Raw genomic sequence first — 22,333 nt, forward strand, 5'->3', positions numbered from 1 at the left:
ACATCTGCAAGGATAGGACAACAATCGGCTGACGCTTTACCACGTTAAGATCTATAATGTTATCTCTGGTAAGGGTGTATTGTAGCGGCACTCGACAACAAATACCGCTACTCGACACTAACTAAGCAACCAACTCTAGGTTTCGAACGTTCGGGACCCGGGTTCGATTCCCGGCGCCCGTGATCCTATTTTTCTTCCACGCATCAAAATGGAAGAATAATTAGCAGTATCCCAGCAGCGACATCTACAGCCGGCAATTACTACTATCACGGACAACATATACCACCTCTACAATACTAATTAAGAATAATATTAAAATAACCATTGATGTTGATGATGACCTCTATAATTCCACCTTAATCATTTCAGAAACTTTAAAAATTACTAATTGCTTAAAATGATAAGCTTCTACCTTACGTATATGCTGTATAAATTTAGACGAGTATAATAGTGTATATATGAACATTACGAATATGGAACATGTAAGTGATATTACAAAAAGACAAGATATTACAAAAAAAATATAAATATTTATTAGGCTTATATACAGCTAATATTTAATAGGTTTATATACAACATATTTGTACACAATTTGTTAGTTTCATATTGTATTGGACGGTATCATTGCAGTCTTTTACTTTTGAATGGCGGGTGCAGACTGACTGCCCGATTTGGAATCTCGTATAGAAGCACTACGTCTTCGCTTTAGTTCTTCTTGATGTCTATTCTTAGCTTCCTTTTGCCGTTGTGCTAACAGCTTCGCATATTCTGCTGCTTGTTGCTTGCGAGCCAAGCAACGCTTCGTCTTTAGAGCCAGTCTATGCCTCTTTCTCTATATAAACATATTTTTATTTTACTATAAACTCCATACTTTTGAAAAATTTTAACTGAAACAAAACAACAATATAAATATAGATACATATATGTACAAACCTGGAGTGTAAGTGGGGTAATAAGACGTTGAATTTTAGGGGCTTTCGACCGCTGTGGTTTGCCCTCTTTTTGAATTGGTCGTTTCACAACGAATCGACGGACATCATCTTCCTTCGATAAGTTAAATAGTTTGCGAATTTTGCTCGCTCTCTTGGGTCCTAAACGGCGTGGGACTTCCTTGTCAGTTAAATCCGGGATATCCTGTAAGAATTTAATCAACTTATACATTAAATGCTTCTTAGCATTAAAAATGTTCTTTAACACGTTCACGTGGGCGTTGCAATTTGTATTTCTCGCCGTGGGGCAGCACTCGTATGGATTATTATTTGAAGGCCACATGCAATTCATAGATAGCTGTTATACGAGTGTGCCCTTGGTTGAAGAAAAAAACTTTGGCAGAAAAAAACATTTATTTGTGGTACTGTAAAAATAAACAAAAAATTTCTACCGCCACAAACGATACAAAAACAAAAACGGGGCCACATTGTGAGTTTTGAAAATCGTAGCAGAGTTAAATTTTTTAAATGGATTGACAAAAGACCAGTTTATATGTTTACTACTTCCAAGAATCACATGTGTACAATTATTCAAGGAAAAAATGATGAAGTAAAGTCTGATATTTTTTTATAACGATGCAAAAAGGGGTGATGACTTATCCTATCAAATGACATCGTACTGTAGTTATTTACGGAAAACCGTTAAATGGTACAAAAAAATTATTATACAATTAATATGAGGGACTTGACTCATAATTCCGTGGTACATATATCAAAGATAATGTAATAAAGATATTAATATTTTGCAATTTAGAGAAAAAATTATTGTTCATCTTTGACCAATAATCACCACATTGCAGAAATGGCTATTGAAAAGCAAATACCTTCACAAAATGTTCACATTTTCTCCATTCACATAAAGGATCTGTAAGAAAGTCAAGAAAAAGAAGTAAGGAACGTTATAAATGCTTATATAAAAAAAATTAGAGATTATGCCATGAAAAAAAACTAAAAAAATTACGATATACTGCAATCATTGTGAGAGCCAGCCAGCACTTTGTTTCAAGTGCGTTTAAAAATTGCAAATAGAAATAAATAAACAATTAAGGTAAGGTAATTATAATATTGAATTGCTGTGTTTACTATCGAATTTTTGTTTTGTATGTTTATAATATTGAGATGAAATAAAATAAATCCTACTTCTTTTTCATTTAATAGACGTCAAATTTCCATTTAAATTTTCAAATATTTCAAATTGCGATTTTTTCTAGTTACTAAACGAACTACATTTTTGATGGTACGCACCATCTGATAGAACATTCAAGTGTGAGTCAAGTGTACGCTGCCTGATGCGAGACTCAAGCGCGAGCCACCGGTGATACGCGCCGGCGTGAACGTGTTAATAACTTAACTCACTGATCATTACATCCACAGATATGTTGACTTTTAGTGTATCGCTTATACACTGAGAAAAAGTATAAATTACATAACACAGTCTCCCAAATCAAAACACTATAGTTAATCTTCCATGTTTACGATAGTATCATAAGATAATAAGACAATTCTAAGATACACCCTGAAACATGGATAATAGATAGAAAGTACAGTCAAATTAATACCTTTTCTCCTTTTTTGACAATGACGAGAGCGAGTACTGAAAGGTTGGAATCGACTATGCATCCACGGACAGATTTACGTTTACGCTCACCATCACGTCTAGGTCTGTAGCATGAATGTCCTTTTGAGAGCAATAAACGTACGCGCCCTAGTTACAGGAATTTTTAAAAAATTAAAATCAAACGAAATTAGAATAAAAAATGCTTGTGTTACCATTAGTCAGAACGCCCTGTTTCATAGGAAATCCTTGTTTATCATTGCCGCCGGAGACGCGAACGACATATCCCTTCCATTCGTTACCGAGAGCATCAGCCTCTACTTCTGCGCCCATACGCTTTTCATAAAAAATTCTCAGCTTATGTTCATCGGAGATTTCAAACAGTTTTTGACATCCTGTTGCAGGATACGATACGTTCAACTAAAAAACACAAATATTATACAGCATATGCAAAGATTTATCAGCTTTTGCCAGTTTATTTAATGTACGTAATCAAACAAAAATGTTATATATACATAGCCATATAAAGCTTTATTAAAAAGTTAAAACAAAAATTCAAAATACAAGGGGACTAGTAAGAAACTCGTTATCACTATGCTATAAAATAACAGTAGATACAGCACCTTGTAATAAGGCTTCAATTGATTTATACTTATGAAGCATTTTTTGCTTGATAATAGCCATAAAATATATTCACAAAGGTCGGCTGTTTATACTTGTAGAGTGAAATATAGGTTAAACGTCTAAGACATTTTAATGAGGTTATGCTTACTTTCGTAGTATAATAATGAAAATTGTAAATCTTAATGCTCTATATGAAGAAAATTTAGCCTCTTGCCTTATGATTTAAGTTCCAATAGTGTGTGCCATAAACAACAAGATCAGTCACATGTCAAACCAATTTATGATTTGGCTGAGTGTTCGTGTCTTTTTGTAAATGCATGTGTACAGGCACAATTAATTTTACTTTGCAGGATGTTTGATAAATAAATACTACCAACTGATCATTGAACAAGTAAGATTTATTATCTTGAAGTCAATAATAAATCTAATAAATCAATAACATTTTTATTACAATTTCTAAAAAAACATATTTTAAATTATGAACGTCTTGAAAAAATTTACAAAAATTTAATAATCTTCAATCGTGTGATATCTTTCAAAGCGTATTGGTACATGTAATGCAACTTTACATCTTTTGCACTCCCACGTTGTTTCACTACGTTTTTTATGTTTTGTGCATGCTTTACAAGCTCTTGGTGGCTTTGATTTCGATGGTGTTGGATCTATATGCTTGGGAAAATGACCCCAATGTTTTCCATGCAGTCTCTTTGGTAAATCTCCATTCGATAATCGTCCTTTTCGTATATATTCTGGTAATGGTACATTTTTTTAGTAATGATTGGGCTATTTCAATTCTATATTCAGCATAAGTCTGTTTTTTGTGAGTATTTATTTTGTTGAATAAAATGTACGAGTTAAACAGAGCAATATCAAAGCGGTAAAAGAAAACTTTTCGGTATCCTTTCATACATTTCCTCATCACAGGGAAGCATGCTAGCATTCGGTCTTGCCGGTCAATTCCTATCATTCTGCTATTTTGTGTTTTGAAGAAAGAATATAAATGTCTCGTATATCCTTCCATTTTAATGCCATTATTCCATTGCAGCTTCTCATTATATATTCACCCTTTTTTAATTTTACTTTATAAAAATCTTTTGGCATATTATTTCTGTTCCAGTGCACTGTTCCAACAACATTAGTTTTATTGTTAATTAAAGTTTTACACAGTTTTGGAGAACAATTGTTTAAATATAAAGTATGTCCTTTATGTAATATTGACTGTGATAGCTCTTTGACAACACTTTCAAATGCACTGTTACCAGAATTTATTTTATCACTACCAGTGTATATTTTAAGGTCATAGCAATAACCTGATTCTGACTCACATAATTTATAAAATTTTATACCAAATCTTACCCCTTCTGATGGATTAAATTGTTTATAGGATAAGCGTCCCTTATATTTCATCAATGATTCATTGATAGTAATGTTCTCTTGCATTGTATATACTTCTTTAAATCTTTGATTCAAAAAGTTTATCACAGGTTTTATTTTACATAATTTATCTGTATTGTTAGCCAAATTGTTATCTGCAAAATGCAAACATTTAGTTATTTGCAGAAATCTTTTGAACGGCATTGTTTTTCAGAAAATTGGAGTTTTTATAACTGCTTTCTTAGACCAATTCATTTGAATTGTTGGTTTTTTAACTTCAGCCATTATTATACATAGTGCAAAATATATTTTGATTTCACCACAGTCTATAGGAAACCAAGTTTTATCTATTTTTAGTCTTTTATTTTCATTGTTCATTATTTGGTTTGCGTATCGATTCGTCTCCATGACAATATTTTCCCAAAATATATTATCAAATATTATATTAAAAAAGTCTAATTCTTTTTTGTTTTCACCTAACTGACTCAAAATTGCCACTTTTATGCCAGGAATTTCTGTATAATTCCAGATTTTTGGATCATTAGTCTCTTCTTTCCAAATCCATAGCTGATTGTTGATGATTACTGTGGTCTTCATCGTCGGTATCATCTTCAATAATCAGTCGCTTACAACGTTTTCGTACAGGAAGTGAAATATCACTACTGTCACTATCATTATTTAAAATATCTATCAAATCACTTTTTGCAATGTTAGCTGAATTTACAATGTTCCCAACAACGCTTAATATTCTTTATGAAGTCATTTTTGAGAATAAATTTCTAATATTTTTCAAGAAAATATATTTGCATATCCGAATGCGGCCAAGAAAATTAGTAAGTATTTGTCGCGTGTAGCCCCAAGAACGTACCACGTCTCTCACACGTATTATTTACTTTTGGTCCGAATGACTTACCATGTCTCTCACACGTGTTATTTATATTTGGCCCGATCGACGTACCATATCTCTCGCACGATATTGTAGGATAAGGGGTTAAGTATTCTACATTTGGATATGACTTGCTTCATGCTACTTATGCCGAAGATAAATGAAATAAGTCTTATTTTAACATTGGTTAGGTATACAGATAAACGAATGTTTCATAAATTATATATATCTAAAATTACTTATAGCATTTCAATATATAAATTTTTATAGTAACTGTTTGTAATATTTGTTAGATTTTGAAATTATTATTGGATACGTACCTTCATTGTGAGAAGTATCAAGCAATGCAGCGAGCTATAAACAGAAAGACCGTATATCGCACAAGCGGACACTGAATGCGTAGTAGAGTGCGTGCACCGGATATCCGGTTTAAGTCCAATGAAATTTTAAAGTGAAAATAGCAATAAACAAACTCCTTATAAATCTGTAAACAAATCATATTGATACTTATGTTTTCATAGAAATTATAGCTTAAATTTTTAGTAGTAAATTAATTCATCAACGAATTACATTTCTCTGACAAACAGATGTGAAGAAAATTAATAACATTTCTTTCAAATATTTCAAATCACTAATGTATATGTACATATTTTATTATATAGAAAATATATAAATGCAAGAAGAAACATTATTGTTTCTTTATCTTTAAAAGATAAGTAAATATTGAAACATATTCTATCAACAGTATTATTTATACTGTTGTCTATTAGAAAGAACTAGTTTTTAGTTCTGGGATAGCTCTTTGGAAATATTAGAATTTTTGCTTAAATACATGAGTAAATAACATTATCATAATAGGTTGATCATACCTTATACGATATATGAATAATGGATAAATAAATCTAGACTAGAATCGCGTTTTACGAGTAATAAGGTGGTTTACACTATAACAATAACTGTCATTTTGCAGAAAGAGACGAAAGCAGGAGGGGGGCAGCGTTCTGAAATGCCGACTTGCGGGCGTGTGTGACATTTTGATGTAGAGTGTCTTTGATGATTTTCGTCATGTATTGATTTAATACATAGATATTTCCGAAAAAAGTTAAGTTTAGTCGATCTTTTCAGAGGAAAACAAATAACAATGAGCTATTTGAATTTAATGTAAAACATTGAATATATTAATTTTTTGTAGGAAGATGGATGTCGCAGTGATAGAAGTCCTTCAACAAGCGGGTAGTCAGGATCCCACTATTTTGAAACCAGCTGAACAAACTCTAAAACAATGGGAAACTGAAAGGGGATTCTACACTGCGTTATATGTAAGTTGCATGAATAAATGTAAAATAAATTTGATTAGATTGTAAGGAGGCAAAAATTTATTCCTGATCATTTTTATTTTAACTAGCATATATAAGCATATACTATTTGCTTATGTACGTAAGATTATTTTAGGTTATTTATTTTCATTACTAACGAAAGTCTAATTATTATATTGTGAGTAAAATATTAATAATTATTTCAGAATGTGTTTTCTAATCATTCCTTGAGTATCAATATTAGATGGATGGCTATTTTATGTTTCAAAAATGGTGTTGATAAATATTGGAGAAAAAATGCTCCAAAGTAAGTATTCTTTAACGCAATCAAATTTGGCTAATAGTATTAACATCTTAATGTAAATTAATTAATAAATAACATGCATTATTACTACAGTGGAATTGCAGATGACAAAAAGGAATTTCTTAGACAACGTTTAATAGTAAACTTTGAAGAACCTGTAAATCAGTTAGCTATCCAATTGGCAGCTCTCATTGCTAAAATTGCAAGGTAATTGATATTGATTAAATAATTTGCGTTTATTTTTCTCTCTGATTCATAAAATAAGTTAAACGAAATAATGTTGTGCAGATATGATTGGCCTAGAGAATGGCGCTCATTAATTCCAACCTTATTGGATGTTATAAGAGGACAAAATCCTTTGGCCCAGCATCGGGCACTGTTAATATTACATCATGTTGTTAAGTGTTTAGCCTCTAAACGTTTAGTTCCTGGCAGACGACTCTTCCAAGAATTAACCAGTAGTGTGTTCAGTTTTATTCTGAATGTGTGGAATACTTACACAGAATCTTTTCTTATAATGGCATCAAATGGGGCAGACACAAATCAGATACAGGAAGCTTTGGAAAAAGCGTTACTTCTATTGAGAATTCTTAGAACACTTATTGTAAATGGGTTTAATAAGCCTTCAGAATCCCATGATGCTATGTCATTCTTGGAAATTGTTTTTGAACGTGCAAGAACTTGTCTTGAATGTCGTTAGTATATTTCTCCTCTGATACTACCCTTAATATCAGTTATATATTTGTCTCTCTTAATAATGATTTTTATATAATTCTAGGAAAGACATTAATTTCAAGAGGTATACAGATGGAAGTATGCGATAAATTTATAATTCATTTAACTAAAGTATTAATAGGAGTATTAGAAATGCATCCATTTTGCTATGTAGAACTAATACCAACATCATTAGAATTTTCTGTTTTTTATTGTTTCACTGAAGCTGGTCAAGCCCTAGCTTTTGAAAGATTTGTTATACAGTGTTTAAATTTAATGAAAGGCATTTTATTATCTACATACTATAAACCAGCTAAAGTTCTCAAAGGTATATATGATGGATAATGGTATTTTGTAAATTTATGGGTGTGATTTATTAAGCTTGAAAATTTGTTAATACAGATACGAAAAATCCTTTAACGTTGAGAGCAAATCAATTGAGACAAGAATTTTTTACACCTGAAACATTAGCAGAAATTTGTTCAAGGCTGGTAACACATTATTTTCTTTTAACACCTGCTGAATTGGAATTATGGGATACAGATCCAGAAAGTTTTGGTAAATATTTGTATACATACATACATACATATATATATATATATATATATATATATATGTCGGAGATGAAAGAACACAGGAACCTTCCCTTTGGAACTTTGGGAAGACCCCTAGTATTGTAATTTAGATTTCACCATAGCCGTATTAAGAAACTGTTGTCATTCGATCCGACTGTATTTATTTGAGATTTATGATAGTGAGCTCGGGCTCGAGGCGACAATCAGTCGCCGAACGTAGCCACGGTCAAAGGGATGAACGTTTTGTCTAACATAGGCATGAAGTAATTCTATAGCTCTCCTTAAAAGAAATACTTGGGACAGGGCACGACGGTAAACGTTTCAATGGTTTCTGCCCCGTGGCTCGCCACACGCAGACTTTGTCCTTCGGGTAAGATGATTGCCAGATGCCAACGCATCTCCACAGTATATGTTTAGCTGGGCGAGTACCCGCTACGAATATTAAGTTTCAATTATACAAAGTCTTTCAAATAGACAAATAGCCTGTGCCCCAACTACGGGAAGATAAGAGAAATCTATCCTTCCACGAACGACGCTTCTCGCTAGCAACTTTCCCCAAGGACGGCTAATATTTTTCTCTAACCACCAACATGGAAATTGACCAATTAACAGCAACGTCAATTTCCCTCACCCTTCGAACGAAGACTTTTCTCCACGAATCCGATGATCTCGTGCCCTTAGGCACACCCATCATAGTTTTCTTCGACAGCGTCACCGCGACGGAGAGTCATTCTCTCTAGTGCGATCTCATCAGTAATCGACCTGTCTTTCGTATACGTAATAATTGCCCCTTGCTCTAACATACAGTGTAACTTAGACGCTAACGAAGGGTAAAGTTCGTCATCCCGTTGACCGCGGATTCGTTATTGAGCCTAGGATCATTGTCAATAGCTTCTCGAGTATCTAATTATCGCGATTACTTGTCCAATTCCATCATAGTCATATTTGCACTAGTAAATATCTCCTCTATCGCATAACGATCACATCTAGCGTCAATAGGGATTCGTTTCACGCCCTTAACCCTAACTCTAATCGTAACGCCAACCCGACATCAGAAGTGGGATCAGTGCCGATTATAACAGTGTTAGAACTTACGACCATCGCGCGCGAGTAACCCAGTCGCTAGTGCAAAATCGAGTGTGAAACCTAACAAGTTTTCGCTACCACGTTTTAACCCTTAAAATCGCACGTTCCGACCCCGCTGCACGGGGCGCAACTGTCAACCTGATTATGAAAGAAAACCATAATTTCAATAACAAGTGGCGAGTCGACTTCTACGTACTGGAAGCATCATCGGGTAGATCAAGTCATCTGGGTGAGTCGTTTCCATTTTACTCCGATTCGGGAGCCGAGCGTTCACTAATTAAAGAGTCCGTGGCCTCGAGATTTCTGGCAAAAGAATGACTGACATATTAGTAATGCGAGGAGCAGGAAATACTTGTATTAAACATACGCCTCCCATTTGTTCATCGTGTGTATTAATGATTTTTACATTGAAGACAATTTCTCATGTCCTTGCTGATAGTTATCTAAAATATGATATCGCGATTAGTTGCGGAACTCTAAGTCTGGGTTTTGACGTAACATTACACAAAATAGCCTCGCTATGTGTAAAACAAAAATAATTAATGTCTGTAATGAAACCACTGCAAACGAGATCGTCGTTAATGAAGCTGACACTGATGTACATGGTAATAATAAAAGTCGATCAATTTCTCTTCTCGACAAATTCAAAGATTCATTCGTTACGGATTCCCTACGTATTCGCGTAAATACAGGCCGGTTAGAAATACGATTAATTGATCCTAACATCACCGTACGAGGAAGTTCTTATAGATTTAGTGAGGAGGACCGAAGAGCGGTACGTGAGAAAATAAGCGTTTTAATTAAAGCAAAGATCATAAGGCCTAGTAATTCGCCATTCGCGAGCCTTACGTAACTCGTGAAGAAGAAAGCGGCTCAGATAGATTACGAGTGGTTCCCCGAGAACTAAATCAAAGTACCGTCGCGGATCGGTACCCTTTACTCCTTATTGCGGATCAAGTCGCGAGATTGCAAGAGGCGAGATATTTTATTAGCCTGGATATGGCCAGCGGGTTTCACCAAATTCCTACTTATCCTAATTCAGCGCAGTATACAGCGTTCGTTACTCCCGACAGACAATATGAGTAGATAACGATGCCGTTTGGACTGAAAAATTGCGCCGTCCGTCTTTCGGAGGGCCATTCGCAAGGCCCTAGGCGACCTCGCTCATTCGTACGTTGTTATTTATTTCGATAACGTTCTAGTTATTGCCGACTCGATAGATCAAGCGTTAGGAAGATTGAACACCGTATTAGATACCCTCGTAAAAGCAGGATTCTCTGTTAACTTTGCGAAATGTTCTTTTCTAAAAACATCGGTGCTCTATTTGAGATATGTAATTCATAACGAAGAAGTCCGTCCCAACCCGGGTAAAATACACACCTTAAGTTCTTTACCTGTGCCAACGGCCGCCACACAGTTCAGGCAGTTCATAGGGTTAGCTTCATACTTCCGAAAGTTCATCCCTAAATTCTCACAGGTGATGAAACCCCTGTATGCGCTCATCTCAAATAACAGAAATATAACTTGGACAGATAGGCACGAGAAAATAAGACAACAGGCAGTTTCCGCCCTGACCGACGCGCCGGTGTTAATGATATTCGACCCCAGTTACCCGATAGAACTACATACTGACGCTAGCTCGGAGAGTTACGGGGCGATTTTGACGCATCAAGTCGAAGGTAAAGGCAAAGCAATAGAGTATTACAGCAAAAGAACTACCCTCGCAGAATCTAGGTATAATTCCTACGAACTAGAGACGTTAGCAGTCGTAAACGCAGTCGAGCGTTTCCGTCACTATCTACATGGACGGGAATTTCTTGTCGTCACGGATTGCGACTCGTCGAAAGCGTCGAGTAATAAAGTACATTTAAATGACAGGGACCATCGGTGATGGGCCTACTTGCAGACTTTTGTTTTTGACATTATGTATCTGGAAAGTAAACGGACAGCCCACGTAGATTTCTTCTCGCGAAACCCCGTAGATTTAGACCACCGTAAAATTGATAAAATTGCGGAGAAAGAAATCAATCTGGCCGAAATATCGGAAGACTGGCTACTAGCCGAACAACGTCGTGATTCTCAAACCTTGGAAATCGTCAAGGAATTGCAAAACGATGAGCTCGCGGAAGACACCGCGAATACATACGAATTACGGTCCGGTACTCTTTACCGTAGGATACAAAGAAAAGACAGGACTCTCTGTTTACCTGTAGTCCTAAGAGGTTTTAGATAGTCTGTTATTAACCATGTGCACCAGTCAATTATGCACTTAGGTTGGGAGAAAACGCTCGAGAAACTATACGAGTATTACTGGTTCGAAGGGATGGCGAAGTACGTTCGCCGATTCATTGAGAACTGTCATGCTTGTCAAGTTTCGAAAGCTAGTTCAGGTAAGATACAAGCCGAACTACATCCTATACCTAAGACCAGCATGCCCTGGCATACGGTCCACATGGACATAACAGGCAAGTTGAGTGGTAAAAGCGATTCAAAGGAGTACGTCATTGTTTTGATCAACGTGCTCACTAAATTCGTATACCTGCATCATAATCGTAAGATAGATTTCCATAACACCATTAAAGCGCTTAAATCCGCTATATTTTTATTCGGAAGTCCCTGCCGGATAATAGCAGATCAGGAAAGATGTTCTAAGGGTAAAGAATTTCGAGAATTCTGCGAAAGCAAACGAATTAAAGTTCGCTTGATAGCGACCGGTGCTAGTAGAGCCAATAGACAGGTAGAGCGTGTTATGCGTACATTGAAAATATGTTCACGGTAGTAGAGACGACCGGGCGGTCATGGCAAGACGCGATTGGGGAGATACAATTGGCCCTGAATTGCACCACCAACCGCGTGACTAAGGCGAGCCCACTGAAACTACTAATCGGTAGGACAGCAAGACCGTACGACTTGTTGCTACCTGATAGCGTTGAAGAAAGAGGAATAGACATCTCCGATGTAAGACAACAGGCGACAAAAAAAAAAAAAAAAATATAGCAAGTAGCGCCAAACACGACAAAGAAAGATTCGATAACACCAAAGCTAAAGTGGTTAGGTTTAATGTCGGTGATTTCGTACCACGCAAAAACGAGAAAAGAAACCAAACCAAGCTAGAGCCAAAATTCAAGGGTCCATTCGTAATAGCAGAGATTTTGGAAGGGGATAGATATACTTTAAAGACATTAGATGGCAAACGATCGTATAAATACAGTCATGACAGATTAAGAAAATGCCGAATAGTTGCGTTCCTGCTGAGTTGGACGTCTGTAGTGATGACAATGGCAGTGACAATGACGATATGACTACACCGATCTCAGAGGATCATTAACACTATGACTATGACATGTAACATAGTTACATGTAACATGTAACATAGACATGTAACACAAGCCTAGTGTTACCATACACTAGCACACAAGCCTAGTGCGACCACACACTAGCATTCGATATTTCCACACAAGCCTAGTGTGACCACACACTAGCATTCGATATTTCCACACAAGCCTAGTGCGACCACACACTAGCATTCGATATTCCCACATAAGCCTAGTGTGACCACACACTAGCATTCAGTGTCTCCATACACGCCTATTACATCAATGCACTCGTGTTCAGTGTCTCCATACACTGCACTCGCATTCAGTGTCTCCATACACGCCTATTACATCAATGCACTCGTGTTCAGTGTCTCCATACACTGCACTCGCATTCAGTGTCTCCATACACGCCTATTACATCAATGCACCCGTGTTCAGTGTCCCCATACACTGCACTCGCATTCAGTGTCTTCATACATACCTATTACGTCAATGCACCCACACACGCCCAGTGCGGTAATATGATCCAACAAACTGAGACTCGTCCGTGTACGAAATCGAAAATGATCTGTCATGTCATTACGGTCTGACTGGTAACTCACAAAATGCAACTGGCGCTTTGAATACCAATCATAATGCTACTGACTTTTGTGTTTTTTTTCTTCCCTACTTTATCATTGAACGTCCGATCGAAATTTTTGTTGTTAACCTGGGCCCTTGATCTATTTGGACAGTTAGTTAAACCATAAATAAACTAGTGTAATATAATTTAGCTAAACTATAAAGGAGTAAAATATTAGTCATATCAAGTCTAATGTTGGGAGAACCCAATATTTTAGATCCACCCGAGGACGTGTGATAGTCAGAATGGCCGTGTCGGAGATGAAAGAACACAGGAACCTTCCCTTTGGAACTTTGGGAAGACCCCTAGTATTGTAATTTAGATTTCACCATAGCCGTATTAAGAAACTGTTGTCATTCGATCCGACTGTATTTATTTGAGATTTATGATAGTGAGCTCGGGCTCGAGGCGACAATCAGTCGCCGAACGTAGCCACGGTCAAAGGGATGAACGTTTTGTCTAACATAGGCATGAAGTAATTCTATAGCTCTCCTTAAAAGAAATACTTGGGACAGGGCACGACGGTAAACGTTTCAATGGTTTCTGCCCCGTGGCTCGCCACACGCAGACTTTGTCCTTCGGGTAAGATGATTGCCAGATGCCAACGCATCTCCACAGTATATGTTTAGCTGGGCGAGTACCCGCTACGAATATTAAGTTTCAATTATACAAAGTCTTTCAAATAGACAAATAGCCTGTGCCCCAACTACGGGAAGATAAGAGAAATCTATCCTTCCACGAACGACGCTTCTCGCTAGCAACTTTCCCCAAGGACGGCTAATATTTTTCTCTAACCACCAACATGGAAATTGACCAATTAACAGCAACGTCAATTTCCCTCACCCTTCGAACGAAGACTTTTCTCCACGAATCCGATGATCTCGTGCCCTTAGGCACACCCATCATAGTTTTCTTCGACAGCGTCACCGCGACGGAGAGTCATTCTCTCTAGTGCGATCTCATCAGTAATCGACCTGTCTTTCGTATACGTAATAATTGCCCCTTGCTCTAACATACAGTGTAACTTAGACGCTAACGAAGGGTAAAGTTCGTCATCCCGTTGACCGCGGATTCGTTATTGAGCCTAGGATCATTGTCAATAGCTTCTCGAGTATCTAATTATCGCGATTACTTGTCCAATTCCATCATAGTCATATTTGCACTAGTAAATATCTCCTCTATCGCATAACGATCACATCTAGCGTCAATAGGGATTCGTTTCACGCCCTTAACCCTAACTCTAATCGTAACGCCAACCCGACATCAGAAGTGGGATCAGTGCCGATTATAACAGTGTTAGAACTTACGACCATCGCGCGCGAGTAACCCAGTCGCTAGTGCAAAATCGAGTGTGAAACCTAACAAGTTTTCGCTACCACGTTTTAACCCTTAAAATCGCACGTTCCGACCCCGCTGCACGGGGCGCAACTGTCAACCTGATTATGAAAGAAAACCATAATTTCAATAACAAGTGGCGAGTCGACTTCTACGTACTGGAAGCATCATCGGGTAGATCAAGTCATCTGGGTGAGTCGTTTCCATTTTACTCCGATTCGGGAGCCGAGCGTTCACTAATTAAAGAGTCCGTGGCCTCGAGATTTCTGGCAAAAGAATGACTGACATATTAGTAATGCGAGGAGCAGGAAATACTTGTATTAAACATACGCCTCCCATTTGTTCATCGTGTGTATTAATGATTTTTACATTGAAGACAATTTCTCATGTCCTTGCTGATAGTTATCTAAAATATGATATCGCGATTAGTTGCGGAACTCTAAGTCTGGGTTTTGACGTAACATTACACAAAATAGCCTCGCTATGTGTAAAACAAAAATAATTAATGTCTGTAATGAAACCACTGCAAACGAGATCGTCGTTAATGAAGCTGACACTGATGTACATGGTAATAATAAAAGTCGATCAATTTCTCTTCTCGACAAATTCAAAGATTCATTCGTTACGGATTCCCTACGTATTCGCGTAAATACAGGCCGGTTAGAAATACGATTAATTGATCCTAACATCACCGTACGAGGAAGTTCTTATAGATTTAGTGAGGAGGACCGAAGAGCGGTACGTGAGAAAATAAGCGTTTTAATTAAAGCAAAGATCATAAGGCCTAGTAATTCGCCATTCGCGAGCCTTACGTAACTCGTGAAGAAGAAAGCGGCTCAGATAGATTACGAGTGGTTCCCCGAGAACTAAATCAAAGTACCGTCGCGGATCGGTACCCTTTACTCCTTATTGCGGATCAAGTCGCGAGATTGCAAGAGGCGAGATATTTTATTAGCCTGGATATGGCCAGCGGGTTTCACCAAATTCCTACTTATCCTAATTCAGCGCAGTATACAGCGTTCGTTACTCCCGACAGACAATATGAGTAGATAACGATGCCGTTTGGACTGAAAAATTGCGCCGTCCGTCTTTCGGAGGGCCATTCGCAAGGCCCTAGGCGACCTCGCTCATTCGTACGTTGTTATTTATTTCGATAACGTTCTAGTTATTGCCGACTCGATAGATCAAGCGTTAGGAAGATTGAACACCGTATTAGATACCCTCGTAAAAGCAGGATTCTCTGTTAACTTTGCGAAATGTTCTTTTCTAAAAACATCGGTGCTCTATTTGAGATATGTAATTCATAACGAAGAAGTCCGTCCCAACCCGGGTAAAATACACACCTTAAGTTCTTTACCTGTGCCAACGGCCGCCACACAGTTCAGGCAGTTCATAGGGTTAGCTTCATACTTCCGAAAGTTCATCCCTAAATTCTCACAGGTGATGAAACCCCTGTATGCGCTCATCTCAAATAACAGAAATATAACTTGGACAGATAGGCACGAGAAAATAAGACAACAGGCAGTTTCCGCCCTGACCGACGCGCCGGTGTTAATGATATTCGACCCCAGTTACCCGATAGAACTACATACTGACGCTAGCTCGGAGAGTTACGGGGCGATTTTGACGCATCAAGTCGAAGGTAAAGGCAAAGCAATAGAGTATTACAGCAAAAGAACTACCCTCGCAGAATCTAGGTATAATTCCTACGAACTAGAGACGTTAGCAGTCGTAAACGCAGTCGAGCGTTTCCGTCACTATCTACATGGACGGGAATTTCTTGTCGTCACGGATTGCGACTCGTCGAAAGCGTCGAGTAATAAAGTACATTTAAATGACAGGGACCATCGGTGATGGGCCTACTTGCAGACTTTTGTTTTTGACATTATGTATCTGGAAAGTAAACGGACAGCCCACGTAGATTTCTTCTCGCGAAACCCCGTAGATTTAGACCACCGTAAAATTGATAAAATTGCGGAGAAAGAAATCAATCTGGCCGAAATATCGGAAGACTGGCTACTAGCCGAACAACGTCGTGATTCTCAAACCTTGGAAATCGTCAAGGAATTGCAAAACGATGAGCTCGCGGAAGACACCGCGAATACATACGAATTACGGTCCGGTACTCTTTACCGTAGGATACAAAGAAAAGACAGGACTCTCTGTTTACCTGTAGTCCTAAGAGGTTTTAGATAGTCTGTTATTAACCATGTGCACCAGTCAATTATGCACTTAGGTTGGGAGAAAACGCTCGAGAAACTATACGAGTATTACTGGTTCGAAGGGATGGCGAAGTACGTTCGCCGATTCATTGAGAACTGTCATGCTTGTCAAGTTTCGAAAGCTAGTTCAGGTAAGATACAAGCCGAACTACATCCTATACCTAAGACCAGCATGCCCTGGCATACGGTCCACATGGACATAACAGGCAAGTTGAGTGGTAAAAGCGATTCAAAGGAGTACGTCATTGTTTTGATCAACGTGCTCACTAAATTCGTATACCTGCATCATAATCGTAAGATAGATTTCCATAACACCATTAAAGCGCTTAAATCCGCTATATTTTTATTCGGAAGTCCCTGCCGGATAATAGCAGATCAGGAAAGATGTTCTAAGGGTAAAGAATTTCGAGAATTCTGCGAAAGCAAACGAATTAAAGTTCGCTTGATAGCGACCGGTGCTAGTAGAGCCAATAGACAGGTAGAGCGTGTTATGCGTACATTGAAAATATGTTCACGGTAGTAGAGACGACCGGGCGGTCATGGCAAGACGCGATTGGGGAGATACAATTGGCCCTGAATTGCACCACCAACCGCGTGACTAAGGCGAGCCCACTGAAACTACTAATCGGTAGGACAGCAAGACCGTACGACTTGTTGCTACCTGATAGCGTTGAAGAAAGAGGAATAGACATCTCCGATGTAAGACAACAGGCGACAAAAAAAAAAAAAAAAATATAGCAAGTAGCGCCAAACACGACAAAGAAAGATTCGATAACACCAAAGCTAAAGTGGTTAGGTTTAATGTCGGTGATTTCGTACCACGCAAAAACGAGAAAAGAAACCAAACCAAGCTAGAGCCAAAATTCAAGGGTCCATTCGTAATAGCAGAGATTTTGGAAGGGGATAGATATACTTTAAAGACATTAGATGGCAAACGATCGTATAAATACAGTCATGACAGATTAAGAAAATGCCGAATAGTTGCGTTCCTGCTGAGTTGGACGTCTGTAGTGATGACAATGGCAGTGACAATGACGATATGACTACACCGATCTCAGAGGATCATTAACACTATGACTATGACATGTAACATAGTTACATGTAACATGTAACATAGACATGTAACACAAGCCTAGTGTTACCATACACTAGCACACAAGCCTAGTGCGACCACACACTAGCATTCGATATTTCCACACAAGCCTAGTGTGACCACACACTAGCATTCGATATTTCCACACAAGCCTAGTGCGACCACACACTAGCATTCGATATTCCCACATAAGCCTAGTGTGACCACACACTAGCATTCAGTGTCTCCATACACGCCTATTACATCAATGCACTCGTGTTCAGTGTCTCCATACACTGCACTCGCATTCAGTGTCTCCATACACGCCTATTACATCAATGCACTCGTGTTCAGTGTCTCCATACACTGCACTCGCATTCAGTGTCTCCATACACGCCTATTACATCAATGCACCCGTGTTCAGTGTCCCCATACACTGCACTCGCATTCAGTGTCTTCATACATACCTATTACGTCAATGCACCCACACACGCCCAGTGCGGTAATATGATCCAACAAACTGAGACTCGTCCGTGTACGAAATCGAAAATGATCTGTCATGTCATTACGGTCTGACTGGTAACTCACAAAATGCAACTGGCGCTTTGAATACCAATCATAATGCTACTGACTTTTGTGTTTTTTTTCTTCCCTACTTTATCATTGAACGTCCGATCGAAATTTTTGTTGTTAACCTGGGCCCTTGATCTATTTGGACAGTTAGTTAAACCATAAATAAACTAGTGTAATATAATTTAGCTAAACTATAAAGGAGTAAAATATTAGTCATATCAAGTCTAATGTTGGGAGAACCCAATATTTTAGATCCACCCGAGGACGTGTGATAGTCAGAATGGCCGTGTCGGAGATGAAAGAACACAGGAACCTTCCCTTTGGAACTTTGGGAAGACCCCTAGTATTGTAATTTAGATTTCACCATAGCCGTATTAAGAAACTGTTGTCATTCGATCCGACTGTATTTATTTGAGATTTATGATAGTGAGCTCGGGCTCGAGGCGACAATCAGTCGCCGAACGTAGCCACGGTCAAAGGGATGAACGTTTTGTCTAACAAAGGCATGAAGTAATTCTATAGCTCTCCTTAAAAGAAATACTTGGGACAGGGCACGACGGTAAACGTTTCAATGGTTTCTGCCCCGTGGCTCGCCACACGCAGACTTTGTCCTTCGGGTAAGATGATTGCCAGATGCCAACGCATCTCCACAGTATATGTTTAGCTGGGCGAGGACCCGCTACGAATATTAAGTTTCAATTATACAAAGTCTTTCAAATAGACAAATAGCCTGTGCCCCAACTACGGGAAGATAAGAGAAATCTATCCTTCCACGAACGACGCTTCTCGCTAGCAACTTTCCCCAAGGACGGCTAATATTTTTCTCTAACCACCAACATGGAAATTGACCAATTAACAGCAACGTCAATTTCCCTCACCCTTCGAACGAAGACTTTTCTCCACGAATCCGATGATCTCGTGCCCTTAGGCACACCCATCATAGTTTTCTTCGACAGCGTCACCGCGACGGAGAGTCATTCTCTCTAGTGCGATCTCATCAGTAATCGACCTGTCTTTCGTATACGTAATAATTGCCCCTTGCTCTAACATACAGTGTAACTTAGACGCTAACGAAGGGTAAAGTTCGTCATCCCGTTGACCGCGGATTCGTTATTGAGCCTAGGATCATTGTCAATAGCTTCTCGAGTATCTAATTATCGCGATTACTTGTCCAATTCCATCATAGTCATATTTGCACTAGTAAATATCTCCTCTATCGCATAACGATCACGTCTAGCGTCAATAGGGATTCGTTTCACGCCCTTAACCCTAACTCTAATCGTAACGCCAACCCGACATATATATATTATGTATATATATAAACATTGTACGTACATATATATATGTATGTAGAATGTTTTATATTTCTTATTTATACTGTTTTCAGTTGTCGATGATGGCGGTGAATCATGGAAATATAGCTTAAGGGTAAATATTTTATAGCCAACTATTTACAAATATTTATAAATGTATTATAATTGTAAAATTATACATTTTTATTTACTTTATAATTAATATTTTATTTTCTTTAGCCTTGTACGGAGTGTCTGTTTGTAGTAATTTTCCATCATTTTGGAGAAGTTCTTGTACCAGTTTTAGTTGAATTAATGCAAAGACATCATCAACCAGTTGACCCGAATAATTTGCATGCTATTCTAGTAAAAGATGCAGTATATAATGCAGTTGGTTTGGCTGCATTTGATTTATACGATGAGGTAAGAACAAAATATCACAAAAAAATCAGTGTAAATAGTCAGTCATCCAGTTTATCACGCTTCTATTTACTAGGTAAATTTTGATCAATGGTTTTCAACTACCTTAAAAGAAGAGTTGAAAATTCGAAGTAACAATTATAGAATTATTAGAAGACGAGTATGTTGGCTTATTGGGCGCTGGACAAGTAAGTAAAGTGCAGCTTTTTAAACAAGTAGGATTTATTATGTAATAATCTTGTATTGTAATAAAATTGCAGCTGTTAAGTTAAGTACAGAGTTAAGACCAGAATTATACAAACTTATGGTTGAAGTTTTGAGTCCTGAAGAAGATCTGGGTGTTCGCTTAGCAGCAAGCGATGCTTTAAAACTTGCGATAGATGATTTTCAATTTAATCCGGAAGAATTCTCGCCATATTTAGAACCAGCATTCTCTTTATTATTTTCGCTCCTAAAAGAAGTAAAAGAATGTGATACCAAGGTATGTATGTATATACTGTTATATGTTACTTTTAAAATATTGTTGTAGTTCGCAAAAACATATTTTAAATAATTTTCAGATGTATGTGTTATACGTGTTATCATTTATGATTGAACATGCTGGTAGTGAAATAAACCCACTTGTTGGAGCCCTCAGTTCATATTTGCCAGCACTTTGGCAAGAATGTGAAGAACATAATATGCTAAGATGTGCTATAATTTCAACACTTGTACATCTGGAAAAGGTACATATTTTTTATATTGTTTAATGAATTAAACTATATTAATATAAATCAAATTATTAATTTTGATATTGATAAATCAAATATATAACTCAATGATTTTATTAAAAATTTTAAATAATAGATAATATTTGAATTATTTTTTAGGCTTTAGGTTCTGAAAGCGTCCTTATAGAACCACAAGTAGTAGGTGTTATTGCATTAAGTTGTGACGTCAATCAAAATTGTCACGTTTATTTGTTAGAAGATGGCTTGCGATTACGGTCAGCTTTACTGCAAAATGCAGCTGCACCAACATTGGCTATAACGGAACTGACTAAAAATTTGCCTGCTGTATTAGGTTAGTAAATAATTCTATTTGACTATGATTCTTATAAACATGCAGAAAACTTGATGATCTTTATATTTTTCAGAAAAATCATTTGAACATTTAAAATTATGTTTGTATATAGTTCAAGCATATGTAATATTAAGTCCCCAAGAATTTTTAAGTCAAAGAGGAGCGATTATAATCGAAACACTTAGGCCACTTTTAGGAGATTTGAACTCGGAAGGAGTTGTAATGATAATGACAGTGTTTGAAATGTGTTTATGTGCTTCACCTCGGCAAAGTGCAAAACTTATAAAACCTGTTTTGATAACTATATTTGAGTGAGTATAGTTGCTTCAGTATGTTATAACAAGTTATGCACATTAATATTTCTTTGAATTTTGATAGAAATATGTATAAGGAAGAAGAAGTTACGATGACGATGACTATGTATTTATCTATCGTGGCAACAGAACGTTATACGTTATGTCGTAACAGTATATAACGTTATACGTTGTATCGTAATACTATATAACATTATACGTTATATCGAAATAGTATAGGGTCATACGTTATGTCTTAATACTATGTAACGTTATACGTTATATCGTAATGTGATATAACGTTATACGTTATATTGTAATACTATATAACGTTACACGTTGTAACTGTATACTACATAACGTTATGCGTTATATCGTAATGTTATATAACGTTATACGTTATATTGTAATACTTCGTAACGTTATACGTTGTAACTGTATACTACATAACGTTATACGTTATATCGTAATGTGATATAACGTTATACGTTATATTGTAATACTATATAACGTTATACGTTGTAACTGTATACTACATAACGTTATACGTTATATCGTAATACTACATAACGTTATATGATATATCGTAATAGTATGTAATGTTATAAGTTGTAACGGTATACTACATAACGTTATACTTTATATCGTAATACTATACAACATTATATGTTATATCGTAATACTATATAGCGTTATACGTTA

General features: G+C 37.2%; 2 protein-coding genes across 2 annotated transcripts; one reads left to right on the forward strand and one right to left on the reverse strand.

Moving 5' to 3' along the window:
- Positions 1–510: 510 nt before the first annotated feature.
- LOC125385916 (40S ribosomal protein S6-like) lies at positions 511–5,890 on the reverse strand. Its single transcript, XM_048409935.1, has 5 exons — positions 5,749–5,890; positions 2,760–2,964; positions 2,549–2,694; positions 934–1,134; positions 511–832 (listed from the first exon to the last, which is right to left on the reverse strand). Exons 1-5 carry the CDS (start codon positions 5,752–5,754, stop codon positions 635–637), a joined length of 756 nt encoding a protein of 251 aa, XP_048265892.1. The 5' UTR covers positions 5,755–5,890; the 3' UTR covers positions 511–634.
- Positions 5,891–6,398: 508 nt separating this feature from the next.
- Positions 6,399–21,766, forward strand: LOC125385911 (importin-11-like). The gene is made up of 14 exons (XM_048409930.1): positions 6,399–6,529; positions 6,621–6,747; positions 6,951–7,051; positions 7,142–7,255; positions 7,337–7,743; positions 7,827–8,090; positions 8,165–8,320; positions 19,952–19,992; positions 20,097–20,279; positions 20,353–20,464; positions 20,537–20,757; positions 20,837–21,001; positions 21,146–21,338; positions 21,412–21,766. The coding sequence occupies exons 2-14, from the start codon at positions 6,625–6,627 to the stop codon at positions 21,651–21,653; spliced, it is 2,322 nt and encodes a 773-aa protein (XP_048265887.1). The 5' UTR covers positions 6,399–6,529; positions 6,621–6,624; the 3' UTR covers positions 21,654–21,766.
- Positions 21,767–22,333: the final 567 nt, after the last annotated feature.

Source organism: Bombus terrestris, chromosome 11, assembly GCF_910591885.1.
Source record: "Bombus terrestris chromosome 11, iyBomTerr1.2, whole genome shotgun sequence".
Lineage (NCBI taxonomy): Eukaryota > Metazoa > Arthropoda > Insecta > Hymenoptera > Apidae > Bombus > Bombus terrestris.